Genomic DNA, 14,540 nt, shown 5'->3' on the forward strand with positions numbered 1-14,540 from the left:
CACAAAATGTTATTTATTTTGGTAAACAGGGTAAGAGAAAAACTGCAACACAAAAACATCATCTTGTTATTTTGAGATGATTTACAACGCCCAAACTGTGTGGATATCTGTGTTGATAAATAGATAATCAAATTGCACTTTGAGTTTGTTTATCGGCTTGGGAGAAAAGGTTCTGTTAAGCATTATGCCACCGAAAATGCTTCTGGTAAACATTAAGGTTATGGTAAGCATTATTCCGCGCAACATGCTTCGGGCACTTTCTTTAGCTTCGCCACGACGTGTTCAGACACAATATTTGGCATCTGAATTATTCAAAGGCAAGCGTGCATATTCCAAACAGGGCAAGCACTCACACTTAGTACAATTTATGACAACCACCTTGAGTGTCTTCAAGGTCTGGACAATTCCAAATTAAACGATCGTACCTGGCGGCAGCGAGGTTTAAATCCGCAGTGCCGTGGTCGTCCCTAACTCAAGTGTTGTCAAGTTGCGCAACTGCGTAGGTGGCAAAAGCCACCAGTGTGCCTGCTATATCCAAGTGCCGGTCGACGTATGGTTACGGATTTATCCAAACAGATTTTGATTAATAAAACAAGGCTTCACCCCCTTCCTCGCGTAAATACGGGTGTTGAGATGTTCAAACACAAAATAGACACCAATTAGAAGGCATGAAGCCTGTGAAACCGCACACACTTTTGCTAGAAAATGCAAACATATGCTTTTATAATGTATGCATTCTCCTGGAAACAAATTGGCCTGCACCAGAAACAAACATCTTTATGGCATCGTCTCACCAGTGCTAATCCAAGGGTGGCAAAAGGCAAGCAGTACAAGGGCAATGCCAACACCAAAGCATTAATAGCTTGGGAGGATTTATTGTTTTTGTGGGACAAGTAGCAGAGGCGGCCCCACAAACACTCTATCCCCATCTTCCACGGGCCAGCTTCAGAAGCACGTTTTCATTTGGGTACAAGCCTTGCAAGTGCGGCTGAAGAGACGAGGAGTATTCTATTGACTCCACATCAATGGCTTCGTGGGACAAAGCCATATGGTTATCCATTGCTCAATGATGGCTCTGTTGCGACTGTGGCCCAAACAATCCTCCAGAGAATAACAACACGACGGACAACGAGAGACTTCCACCGTGCGACGATTACGACATGCGTTGCACCTGCGACCAACTCGCACCTGGCATCTCTACTCGCACGCCCTGAGCAACCCAACTTGCCCCGTTTGGGTGCATTTCACAAGCGATTAAATATTAACCCAAGCCATGCCATTGCAGGACTAATGGAAAGTAGCATTCGTCACACAAATTGAGGGGTAGAAACAAAAAAACATAACACAAAAATGTATGTCAGGTGCTCACCCTGTCCGGAACAGGTTGCGCATGTTTGAGTTGTAATTGCACGAAGGCCTGGGAGTCTGATCAGCGTAGACCCAACACAGACTGCTGGCTCTCAACAGCGAAACACGAGGCAGATCTATAGCTGCTGTTAAAACCAGCAGGACCAAAACCCCCAGCACTTGTAATCGACCGTTTGTTTCTCTTCAATAAAGACAGAAACTAAACACAGCATGGAATCATATGAACTTGGCGGTTAAACAAGACGTCGTTGAATGTAGAAAACACTGAGCTGTGGTGGCTACATTTTAAGTGGAGCTGCACCATTTGCGTTCATTACATTTCAATTCCAACTCCGATTTTGAGGAATCCATTGGCTCAAATTGAAAGCCCTTTGCACACAATCGTGCTTTGAGCAGAAACACAGTTTCGGTTGATAAACATTTTTTTTCTAACAAACGTATTTGACGGAGATTTATCAGCGTCTACCCACGTGTGTTTGGGGTATCTCCTTAAGAGTGTCTTTGCGCACACAGTGAAGAGTTCAGAGCTCCGACCTTGCGAAGGTACACCATGAAATACACCGACTTGAAAATGTTGCAGATGGCTTTGGGTAAAAGTGCACATTTCAGATTGATGTAAGTTAATATGTAAGCATACTTACTGCCTTAAGGAAGATCCAAGCCAAAGACAAATACCTATAATCTGGTAGACATGTACCCAGGATGTGTCCCAGGCTTGTCTGAAACAGGATTTAAAGCGTCTGTCATAGCAATCTAGTGATGTCAATGCGCCGGCTCTGTATTAAATTTCATGGGGGAATGATGTCACAGCAAGGCCACTGAGGTGTTGCGACTGTTTCTTTAAAGTATTTTTTGTTCACTTATGAAGCTTCAAACTCATGTTCAGGCAGCGTGAGGAAACGCAGAACCATCTTTACGAGATATTTACTTTTGGGGTTGTGTCTACGCCTAAGGTCACAAGGGGTGGGCACTCCAAAACAAGGTACGACTGCAACGCCGCACCCCACGCTTTTCTTCCTGGAAACGCCCCCATTACTCAGCCCAGCATCACCTTGCAAGGGCACAATGTCTCGCACCGTGTGCCTGTCGGTAAGATAACACCGCCACAACCACATGCAGCAGCAGCAACTTCAAAGCAAGCGCCAAGCGATACGGGAGACGCGGGCCTCGCAAAACATTTAGAGACGTGACTTCTGCCATGTCCGTCGCCAAGTTTAAACACGTGTGTGAATACCTCAAATACCTGAATATATATGTTTTAAATCGATTCCCCTTCAACCTCCACGCGAACACCGACAAACGTCGCTCAGCTCAAAAACCAACGGGCGGTGCCATGAACGGTGCACGCGCACCCCCAGATTACGCGCAAGCGAGGCTGGTGCTGCTCACCTTGACAGCCTGCGGCGTGGCGGTGGTGTGCACGGTGCTGGGCTTCACGCCGTTGGCCTTAGGCCGCTTGTAGAGGGCGAAGCGGCTCTTCCTGCGTCCGCGGTCGCCGTTGGGAAGAGAGCCGTTGTACCTGCAGACGCAGAGACGCAAACGACATTCGCCGCACTGCCTTCTTTCCCGTATCGTCTGAGCAACGGCTCTGCTGCGGTCAGCGGTGCTAAATTTTGAGCAAAGTAAGCAGTGTGAACGTCAAGACAGAATCATAATGCACTCGCAAGCGTGGCCTTTCGTCAATATACTTTGCGTCAACTCCCACGTGCGAAACACTCATGAAGCAAGGAATTGGTCTAACATCGCAATGCAGGTCCCTTCTGAAAAAGGCCACTGAGACTCGCTGATCTTTATTGGATAACAGATTACATTGTTCTCATAGAGGCTCTGTATGTCAAAAAGTCAACTTAAGGTGTAATAACGTGATAACGTATGGAACTGAAAACACTAAACCTTGTAGTAAGTTGACTTACCTAATCTCGGAAAATGCTACGGGTTCTACAGGGAGATGTGTCCGAGTGAATGGAGATGCCTATACTATCTGTATGCGTGTTGTTTTTGCCAAGGTGTCAAACCACCTACACGTTTGGCACCTTGCCATTTTCACGTTATGCTCATTGAAAATGTACAACGAGAATCATCGCATGGGGAGCGGCGATGCAGTGGTTAGCTCACCGCACTAAGAATTCGGTGACCTAAAATCGACTCCTGGAACACAATCAACATGAGTGGTGAAGTAATATCTGAACCAGTCTTGGGCCCTCTGTTCAGCCCCCTTCACCAACTCGCACTGAACAGCATGGGGATCACATGGTCAAGCAACCCCTTTGCCCAACATGGCATCGCAAGGCCTCCATCTAGTAGTCGATTTATTAACAGCTAATACAATTATCATCATCATTATTAAACGCACAGGTTTCCACTATTTATGACAGTACCACTTTATGTTCCGACGATTACTTAGAATAACTTTTTTGAAAGAATAAATTAGAGGGGAGAAAATCGTGCGTCTCATTGCAAATATTATTTTTCCAAGGGCACTGAATTGACATGCAATATGGCTGGAAGCTTCTCAGCACCAATCCAAAAATAGACTTTACTCTGCCAGTGTTTAATGCCTACAGTCCAGAGATTAAAAAAACCCATTTGCGTTTCAGGATTGCATAAGCTGCCTCGGATAATTACTAATTAGAAACACTGAAGAGATAAGTTGTTTGGAGAATTAAGAACATTCTTTATTCAGTTCTCCATTGAAAAAGTTCTGTTTACAGAGCAACGTCGAGTTGTAAATATCCGAACACGATAAAAATGTAGCGATTTATGTAAAAAAGTTATATTACTCATTTATTCTTTAAGCAACGTTAATAACACAAATCTGCCAGGAGACACAACCCAGATATTAAAACACAATCCGTAACTTTACAAATACGCAAATGTTTTCCATGGGCGACTGGCAACAAACACACACGTCGAGCACTTTCTTAACAGCGGCACACGTGGCAAAGAGGCTTGACGATTGTTGACGTTCCCGTTTGGCAAAAAACTACACGGCAGGGGCGACGTTTGTTGCGCAGTCCAGGTCGCTTGCGCTCCCGCTCGGGAAAAAACACTGCCCTCTGTGAGCGGCTTTGAAAGGAAGCCCCGCCCCCCCCCCCCCCGTCATTGCGTGTGCTTCGCCAGCAGCAAAGCTGGGCGGTTCTCTTCCATCCCTGGGAGTACGTTACACAAACAGAACAACTTTAAATCGAATTTAAAAAAACACGCGCGCTGGCATGTCAATGTCTCAGCGGTTCGACTCTCATCCGCACTTAAAGAGTATTGACAGGATATACGTCCGCGTTCATTCAAAGGAACGATGGCACATCATCTCCCTATCGGTTCGCTGTTTAGCGCTGTCAATAAATCCGGCTCTGCCAGTTGGTGACCGTGCCTCTCCCAAAGTAAGTGCTTGCAAACAGCACTTGACCCAACGATGTAAAAATAAGGTTGTGTTTGTTTTAACAATGAAATCACTCTTAAAAGGCAGCTTAAAGGTAGCTTGGTTTTCCACAATTTGACACGTAGGCTTTCGCAACCAATATTACATTCATAATAAAATGGGTTTTTTTGGGGGTCACATCGCGTTTTTTTTACACAATTTTAACACGTTCGTACATTTGACCAATTGTATTTGAGGAGTTGGCAGCGAATGGGAATGCCCGGAGGAAATCCATGTTTAATAATAAAGAGCACTGAGGAGTCCACAAGGAGACGTTCACACACACGGCTATTTTCTGTATTGCCACATTCAGGCCACCTCTGTGCCCACGGAGATGGGTATGTTGACAAAACGTTGTGACCCACCGACACCTGCTTACACAGTGCCACATTACAGCCAGGTGCCACCACACGCCCAAAACAAACACTATACCTATGACGCATACTATCATTATCTAATTAAAAGGAAATGCAGAAAATTATGAGATGAGGGGATGGGAATGAAGGGGATGGGAATGAAGGGGATGGTAATGCGACTGAGATACAGTGCGGGTGTGGGTGTGTGTGTGTGTGTAAGCCGAGCGTTAGTGCTGCGCTACGAACCCGGCGACCCGAGTTCGATTCCCGACCAATAAGAGTGGAGAATATTTGTATCGGTCCTGGGCCTCCCCTAGGTCGACTCGTCCTTAAATGAGTACCTGGTGCGATGTGTAAACATCAGCGCTGGGGAGACAAAGGTGGCCGGGCGTGGTGTTGGCCAGCCACGCCCTCGCGTGCTGTGCCGGCCCTCGCTAACAGCACTTGCCCCAACTGTCTGTTAAGGCTATCACGGGGGGGGGGGGATCTTTGTCTGCTCCAAAAGCATTTCCAAGGAGTATGAAACCAAATGCAAGGGGCACACATTTCCTCCGCCGTGGCCTTGAGGAGCACACAGGAACGACAATCTGCTTTCCGGGTAATGTGGTTAGAACATGGCTAGCTGCACGGCGTGGTACCATGAGCTCATTACTGAACCCAAATAACAATGGGAACCCTTGTTACAAATACTGCACGCTCAGGCTCAGAATATCTCAATACGCCAGCGTCGACAAACTTTCTACCCCCTCCACCACTGAAAGGCCCGCGCTTGCGCATCCGCACGAGCCCCAGCACGGCGGTGTGTGTGTGCACGTGAACGCAATAAAGTCGGGGCAGCACAAGCCGGCGGGATAATAAGAACCAGGCGAGAGCAGATCGCAGCCCGCATCTCCACCGCGCAGTGCGTTGAGCGCTGTGAATAATGGACGTATTCACATGCTCGCTTTTACTGCCGTGCTGAATTTTAAATGTCAGGCGTGCCCACTGGTAGGCAGCCCCCCCTCCAACCCCCCCACGACCCGTGCCACGGCAGCGCTTCCGAGGTTGAGAACCCTTTAACGGCGAGGGCGGGCGGGCGGGGGAGGGCGGCGCAGAAGAATTCGGCGGCTGTCCCTTCATTAGCCCGACGCAGTCATGCAAATTTTACAGGAGTACGGAAATCTAATCAAGAGTTTGGCACGACCCAACCAGCACCACCACGCTGCCCATCACTGGGGAGGCTCATTGCTTGACGCTCTGAGAGACGGATGGGGCTACCTGGCCCAGGCCAACTACATTCTCGGTAATGGCTCCGCAGTGACAGGGGGGTAAATAGAGTGGGCACCTGGTAATGAACAGATAATGAGCAAGCCCTCCATCTTCTCCGGCGGTTATAACTTTTGCTTTAAAAGCACGCACGCCATGTGTACATGGATAAATTGATAACACGAGCAATTAAATAAATAAATGTGCCTATTACTCCGTCACACTTCAAACAGGCACGGTAGTTAATCACTTGAAGCAGGCAAAATGTGCAGTTATTGCCGAGCGAAAAAGATAAAAATACATAACTACGATGAATAAAGGAACTTGTGGTGGGATTTTCAGTGAAAGCACAAAAGCCAAGGCGGGTGGGCAAGCACGGTGGTAACAAAAAGCACCCCCCCCACCACAACATCAATAATAACAGGAACAGGGTGAGCCGAGAAGGATGGCATCATACCTCCCACTGAAGCACATTAGTTGCACACAAGAACATATAACCGCAGTCTTTAAAAAGGTATTGTAGTCATACGTTTTTGTCACCATCAAAATGGGCCTTCACATTCAGATGCACACAAACTATATTTTATCAAAGGGCAGCAGAATGTTCGTGTGTCCGTCTGTCCCCGCCCCCCCCCCCACCAATCTCCTTGTGTCTGTCTTCCTTATGTCTGTCTTACACTCTCAGAATATATTTATCTCTCCCGTGTCTCTCCGTCCCTGTTTCCGTCTCCCTCCATCCACAACTGTCTCTTCGTCCAACCCTTTGTATTCGTGTTCTCCCGTCTCATCTCTCGTTGTCCCGCTGTCTACGGGAAGTCACCTCTACCCTATTCTCTGCCCTATGCTCTGCCCTATTCTCTGCCCTATTCTCTGCCCTATTCTCTGCCCTATTTCTCTGCCCTATTCTCTGCCCTATTCTCTGCCCTATTCTCTGCCCTATTCTCTGCCTCGTCTCTGACCGTGTGCTCGTGGCGTGGCTTGTGGCAGTTGTCACCGCTCTCCCGTCTCGGACTTTGCACTCCTATCGTGTGTTTGTACTGTTTGTTGTTGTTGTAACGTTCCGACACTGTGAAAAAGAGCTTTATAGCTCATCGGATTCCTCCAGAATAAATAAACATTCTCATTCTGTCCCCTGCACTCTTCTCCTCCCTCGCCGCCGTACCTCCCACCCCACCCCCACCCCCCACAATGCAAATCTGCAGTGCTCACGTGATTAAGGCAGCCCAAAATATTCGGCTACACATGTTCAATTCTTCAATTCGGTTGAACAGGAATGCCATACTGACAGCCGTATTTGGCCGAATTGGAAGGCAAAGCAGATGTGCGGTGCACTAGCCCCAACTTAAAAGCATTTCTGCAGTATTTGAAGAAAATTTCTCCATTCAATTTTAAAGTACGTCATGGGTGCTTTTTATTCAATACCCCTCCCCCCCCTCTAACAGCGCATCTGGGAAACGATCTTCTCGTGACCACACTGAAAATTCATCAGGTTGAACTCTGACACTTTCCACGCAGCACACAGGCCTCTGCGGTCCTGTTAGCCAGTTGGAAGCAATTCCACACGGTTAACGTTGCAAGGCGCAACTTTTCGTGTGCCTCCACACCGAACCAAAGCATCGTACAAAATACTCGCTCTCAATCACAGGCTACGACCAAGTTTGGGAATTCATCTTGAAGAACAGTGACTCGTAAGCTGCAAGCACCGTGCAACGATCGCCGATTCCACTCCGCCCCACGCAAGGGAAACAACAACGCGCCGCTGGTCAAGCATCTCTCAAAGCTTTCTGCAAGCGCCCAAGTAGAAGGCGCATTGCTCAGCTCGGAAGCGAGCTCCCAGCAGCGGCGTCGGGCCGCCGGGAATTTTCTGCCAAGCCGCCGTTAGGTTGTGCCGGCTGCAAGGCCCCCCCGGAATAACACGGTTGGGTTCAGGCATCGCCTGCCGACATCGACTTTTAAGTAAGGGACATTTAGATGTTCCAAAATATGCACATCAATTGCGTTAAACAAATAATTCTCGAGGGAAATTAATTTAGAAATGTAATTCACCCACGTATTGGGTTGATTCATAATTAATACGATCACTTAAATCACCGAATTGGCATGTACGCACCTGTCTGACGTTACGATTCCTCGGGGAAAACGATCGATTAAACATTGATTTAATTTTGATCAAGGATTTCTCGTAGTTAAGCACTTGTTTCATGCCTCCCAATAGACTTTGTTGCCCCTGATTAACACTCGTCGTATAAAACGGCTTGATTTGTGTTCACCTTTCGTAGCACCAATGCAAGACGATGGCTTTAACCTCCAACCTAACACAAATTAAGCCGATGTAACGTTGAATCCTGCAAATATGAACTCACGGCCGAGTGTGAACGAACCCCAACTTCAAACAGCCGTGCAAGTAGCCTGTTAAAGTGCAGAATAAATAATGTAATTTTTTCATAATATTTACAAATGACATGGTGCATGCCTCTAATCGACAGTGAAAGCATTTCAATAAATTTGGCTAACACTTTAAAGCCATGAAAGCTTGTAGGAGGAAGCTTGCATTATAGACAAATGCCCAATGTAAGTGGATAGAAGTTGACAACTATGCACGTCATATTTGCCCGACTTCATTTAACAACATTTTAAGTAAGATGTTATACTATGACATTCTGTACATATTTAATACAAAAAATAATATTGATGTATTTCTTTAAGATACGAAAAAAAACGAATTCACCTAATAGATTTGTGGGTGCAAACTGGGTGACTAGTCAAGTATACAGTCCTTTATCAGTCCGCTGCTGGATGAAGGCCTTCCCCACGATGCCATGATAGTTGTTGGACTGCGCGGATCAGCGCAAGGTGGTGAAGGGCTGGCTGCCGAGATACCACTCACGTGAGCCGTGGCTGGGAATTGAACGACACATCGATGCGATCATAGCGCCCTGTGCCGCCCACCGCACTGCTGCTCCACGTCGGCTATTCAAGGCGTGCTCGAAATGAATGCCTCCAAGAGACAGCAAGAGTTCAGAAATCAAACCACAACCCTCAACCTCTACATCATCAGAGTCTTGTGACATTGACAGAAAGCCCAGCCCCCAGGAAAAAAAAAATCTTGTTGATATGCAACTAGAATATTTTTTTGTTCTTTTTCTTTCTTCCCAAAACACAAAAGCCATGTTTGCCAAAGCAGGGATAAAACAACTTGGCTCCATGCCTACTTTGAAATCTTTGCCCAAGGCCCAAGCAGCAATTCACATTTTTATTGCCATCAACGATTATCAGGCTTGATGATGCGGTCGATAGGCCAGCAACAAAGACATCAGCGACTACCATCAAGGAGAGGCGAAAAACGTAGAAGGAAAGCAACCCAAACACAAGTGCTGGTACAACAGGGGTCCTCTTGCAGGGGAGACAAGCCGCGAGCAGGCATTAGCCACGGAGTGTACCACGCAGCCGCGGGCGTGTTCTCAACACCGCCTGCCCGGCCGCCCCCCAACCGAGCCGTCGCGGTTGCCCTTACCCCAGCACGATGAGCTCGCCATACTTGACGGGGTCCTTGCTGGACGGCGGAGGGGACGCGTCGGGGCTGGCCGGTGAGTAGACGAGGTGTGGCGGCTTGGCGATGCTGTTGGCTTTCTTCGCCACGTTCGGCTCAACCAAAACCGGTTCCTCTCGGACCTCCGAGACCGTCCTACGGAGGAGCACAGAAAAAAAGCAAAAAACCAGGGGGACGTGGTGAGAAAAGGACACTGCTGAGCTTTCTTTCTTTTACTAAAGAATAGGGTACAGACATTTCCACAGAGGATTGTAAGGCACAGCGGACACAAGAAACAGTCAGCTGTATAGGAGAACATTATATATTAATTTAGAGAATATGGTACGTCATGTTCGAGTTTGTTAAAAATATTCATTAGGCGTTACATTTTTTTATGTACTTTAAATATTGTGTTTAAAATTAGTTGATGAAACCCATGTTGCCCTTGCAAATGAGGCAATGTCTCAATGGGTCTATTTAATCTCCTGGTCAAAAAAAGACAACCGACTAATTTTGCATGAACTGCAGAGTACACACGTGTGCAGAAAAACCATGCTTGTTTTAACTCAATACTGTCCTCACTGCAAATGGCCATACTGTACAATAATGACTGCCTGGTTTATCGATTTCACGGCACCTGTAATCTACGTAAAAATATATAAAGGATAAAAACCTCATGTTTTCATCTTCTAAGTCCATTGTCTACTTCAGAGAAAGAAAGAAATAATGTCACGTTCGTGTTCAATTTCTGCTTCCCTTGGCTAGGAAATTATTATTCACCAGTGTTCTGGAAATGCACAGATAATGCACCGCTACGGCACTTAAAAGCAAATTAAAATAAATTAAGGCAGGCTCTTGTCCTACACCATGCAGCAAAATGGCCTAAGTTTCTCTTTTCATTGTGTCGCTGCATCAGCTCACATTGGTTATCCTGGGTAAGGTCGCCTCGTGGTACAACTTAACACAGCCACCAAGGTGATCTTGGAGTTGGAATGGGAGCCAGTGAGGCCACTGGAGTATTGGGGTGCAGGTAAGAAGTCTGGCAGTGATCATTAGGATCCTCTGGAGTTTGGAGATGAGAGATTGAAGAGGCCGAAGCATAGAGGAGAGAGTTTCAGCAGTCGAGTCGGGATGAAGCAACGCGGATAAGGGTCTCAGCAGCTGCTGGGATTAGGCAGTGGCGGACAAGGTCCTGTAGAGTTGAGATATCACCCCACTCGACGAGGTCCCGTAGAGTTGAGATAAGGTGGTGAAACCATGCCTCCTTGGAGACATTAAGTTCCGTGGAAGGGGAACAGAAACACCAAGATATAAATGCCGGTATTTCTTACAAACACTCTTTGGTTCTTTCGGTAAAGTCACGTAGGTATAAGATTAAATAAATCACGACGTTTCGGGCGCAACACAAGCATCCGTCATCAGGTGGGAAAGCATGATCTGCTGCGGAGGCAGCAGATCATGGATTCCTGCAGTCACGAAAGCTTCAAATAAAAATTTTCTTACAAATGTTAAGGAAATGAAGGAGGGGGGTGGGGAAGCCCCAGCACACGATGAACACTGCTTTAGCCTCTGGCTGAGAAATGCAGACGGCCAAGATTAAATGCAATTTACACGACGAGCCGTCCTGCTCAAACCTTTGAAGTCAAAGTTTGGGTGCCGTAGTAAAGTGCCGGTGGGCTGGACACCTTCCTCGCTGCCAACTTTGAAATGTACTCTATTTGGAAATCTCACTCGGAAGTTCCACCCCCCCCGCCCCGCCCCCCCATGTCTGGTGCTGCTGGCACGCGGTACGGTTGCTGCGTCAACCAACGCCGGAACGCCGCCTGCCCGTCCTCGTCGCGGTGCTTCCTGCTGCAGGAAGTGAAGGCCGTCTGCCAGGCCCATCACAGCCGGCCACACGCACGCGGCTCATAACCAGGGGTCGGCACGCGTTATCAACGGTTTCCTATTCTGCAGAAAAGCCCATAAACTATTTCTGTCTTATCATGCCCCTAATATTTAATTCTTCCCCAAAAATAAATATTAAAAAGATCACGTTTTAAGAAGCCCACGTTTAATTTCAAATGGATCCTTGTCGATATGACAGTCTAACGTATAAACGCTGCCTACGACAGCATCAATTGTCAACAACAACGACATTTAATTAGGTTTCCTCTGCCAAAAAAGAAGTGACTGACCTTTTAACCCAGTGTGTTTTTCCAACCTAGCTATTTATGAGGATGGACTGTCTTTTTTTTAATCTCCCAAACCCCTGACCACCACTATGATGAAGGGGGGGAAAACCATAGCAGTCAATATTGCCATAATTAAGGATAGGCGGTCAAAAGGTTTCACAAAACAATTATAACAAAAGTATCATACAAAATATAATGTTCATACCTTTTCTGGCATCCCATCTTTAATAAAATCACCGTAAAAATAAGCACGCTGATGCTCGGCAATATCTTATTAAAATAGTGTGCGATGGTGCACACTATTTTAATATCCTGGAGCGACAAAAAAGCTTTGAACATCGCCCATATCATCACGCACATTGCCACATACGATCGGTATTGCTACCAGCAGCTACGGCACAAATGATAATAATCACCACCATCACTGCTGACCCAGCAGATAAATACTGATTTAACTCAAGACTCAATCCTAATAGTTGCACAACCAGCTCGCCCAGCGTACACAGGCAGACCAACCTGTGCACTGTATGCGGTTGGCAATGGCCATCGATTGCTGGTGAAGAAGTGCCCAACTTGGTTTACTGTGCAAGCAGACTTGGACGAGCATCGCCAATTTTGTGCGGATAATTATTCTAAAAATGACCCTGCTATCACCAACAGAGCCAGAAGTTATATACATGGCACTGGCCAAACTTGGGCGTTTACAAAACCACGAGTAAAAAAAAACAAGGTTACAATGGTTGGTCAATGGGCCTGTCGAGTCAAACACATTCTCCAAGCGAACGCAGCGGTGGGAGCAACTGATTTTCACTTAGAGAGCAGCAATGAGACAGAGGCACAGGTAGCGCCCGAGCCTAATACCCGTATAGGAAAAATCATCAGCAGCATTTAATGAACAAGCCAATAAATGGCAGGACAAGAAATCAGTATTCAGCCTGAGATAAGAATATTTAATCTGGTGGCTAGGTCAATAGCAGAACGTGGTGCAGGAGGCCCACACGATGGGTAAGAATAAAGCACAAAACCAAGACGTCTTTCTCAGGGGCTCGATGGTTATGGGTTTCTTAAAACTGAATGGCAGGGTCGTGCATCAAACAACGGGCGCTATGAAAAGGTCGCAGCAGAGACCTTTTAGCGTAATAGTTCAAAACGACGACTCCTTTTGGCTTTGTCGTGTCTCCAGAATGTCAAAAAGAACAATCCGCCCGTGGTCGTGTTAAGCCACAAAGCCACAGGGAAGCGGCCAAACACGGTGAAGGCAGAAGAACAGAGAACTCGTGAGAAGCTTGTTAGAATTGATGTCAGGGGAAACCACATTCGATTCGGAAGAGACCAAGAACAACAAGTCCTCACGCATGGACAACTGGCGGACTTTCCCGAGACTGTTTGGACACATCGCTCATCATAAAACCACCATGCTGCTGCTGCCAGAAATTGTACGAGTGCGTTTTGTACTTCCATGTCTTATATCCGTGGCTCTTTTCCCCTATGTGGTTATTTTTGTTGTTGTTGTTGCTGCGCTTTTGAGTCGCGGCAGCCGTTGGGAGCTTTGCGTTCCACTTTTTATGGCTACAATTTTTTCCGCGACACGGGGGGGGGGGGGGGGGACACACAAGCAAACGGTAACACCGCGAACATAATGCATCCACCACATATCTCGTGGAGGGATAAAAAAAACAGTTTTCAGCATATCACCATAAGCCTGCAGCAACAGCTGCAATTGGTTGCACGTTCTTTTTTTTACGCAGAAAAGGCAACGCACGAAACACATACAGTGTGCGTGTGTAGGTGTGTGTTATTGTACTCTAATACAAAGAAGACACGAGAAGTTACCATATACAATGCAGTCCTCCGTAACAGCAGCACATTCATTCCCGCACGAGTACATTAAGGAGCTTAAAAAATAAGCCTGGGGTCACACCGACTGCATGCCGCGAGATTGGAGTGAATTGTGTTGTATTCTTTCTTACCCACAAAACCATTTGGCCATCTCCCCTTTATATGTAATAATATGGTGACGCTTACAATTGCAGTTGTATGATGCGGTTGCTGTATTTGACACGAGGTCCTTGGAACATGGGAGCAATTAGACAAATACAGGGTACTTAAAACAAATGTAACACTTATTTTCGTTTTTAATGGAACGAATAACAAACTGTAACATGATAAAAAATAAAAATGTATGTTAGTAGCTTCAAAAAGTCAAAATTTAGTCTCTCCACTTGTTCGCCATCATCGTCAACACGTCTGGAATCTTCTCCAGGTGGTCTCCAGAGCCTGGAGGCACATTTCTCGTAGTATTATTGCAAATTTTCAGAAGTATAAAAAAAATGTTTGAAGGACCCTGTATTATGCCCCCCCCCCATCTATTCAAAGTCCGCATGGGCCCCCTTGGTTACTCAATACAATGGACCCTCGGATATTCAAGGATTGCCACGAGCTTCATTGTT

The 14,540-nt window shown here is 46.6% G+C and overlaps 1 protein-coding gene across 1 annotated transcript in view; it reads right to left on the reverse strand.

The window, feature by feature from the left end:
* The window catches only part of LOC133347346 (E3 ubiquitin-protein ligase pellino homolog 2-like), a 57,007-nt gene that overhangs the window by 27,807 nt on the left and 14,660 nt on the right, over positions 1-14,540 (reverse strand). The window contains exons 2-3 of the mRNA XM_061559551.1: positions 9,902-10,072; positions 2,758-2,887 (exon numbers count right to left, since the gene is read on the reverse strand). Coding sequence (XP_061415535.1) covers positions 2,758-2,887; positions 9,902-10,072 — 301 coding nt within the window. The remainder of the gene's footprint in view (positions 1-2,757; positions 2,888-9,901; positions 10,073-14,540) is intronic.

The sequence above is a fragment of the Lethenteron reissneri genome, chromosome 25 (genome assembly GCF_015708825.2).
Source record: "Lethenteron reissneri isolate LAM-NWPU_2019-01 chromosome 25, ASM1570882v1, whole genome shotgun sequence".
NCBI classification, from domain to species: Eukaryota; Metazoa; Chordata; class Hyperoartia; order Petromyzontiformes; family Petromyzontidae; genus Lethenteron; species Lethenteron reissneri.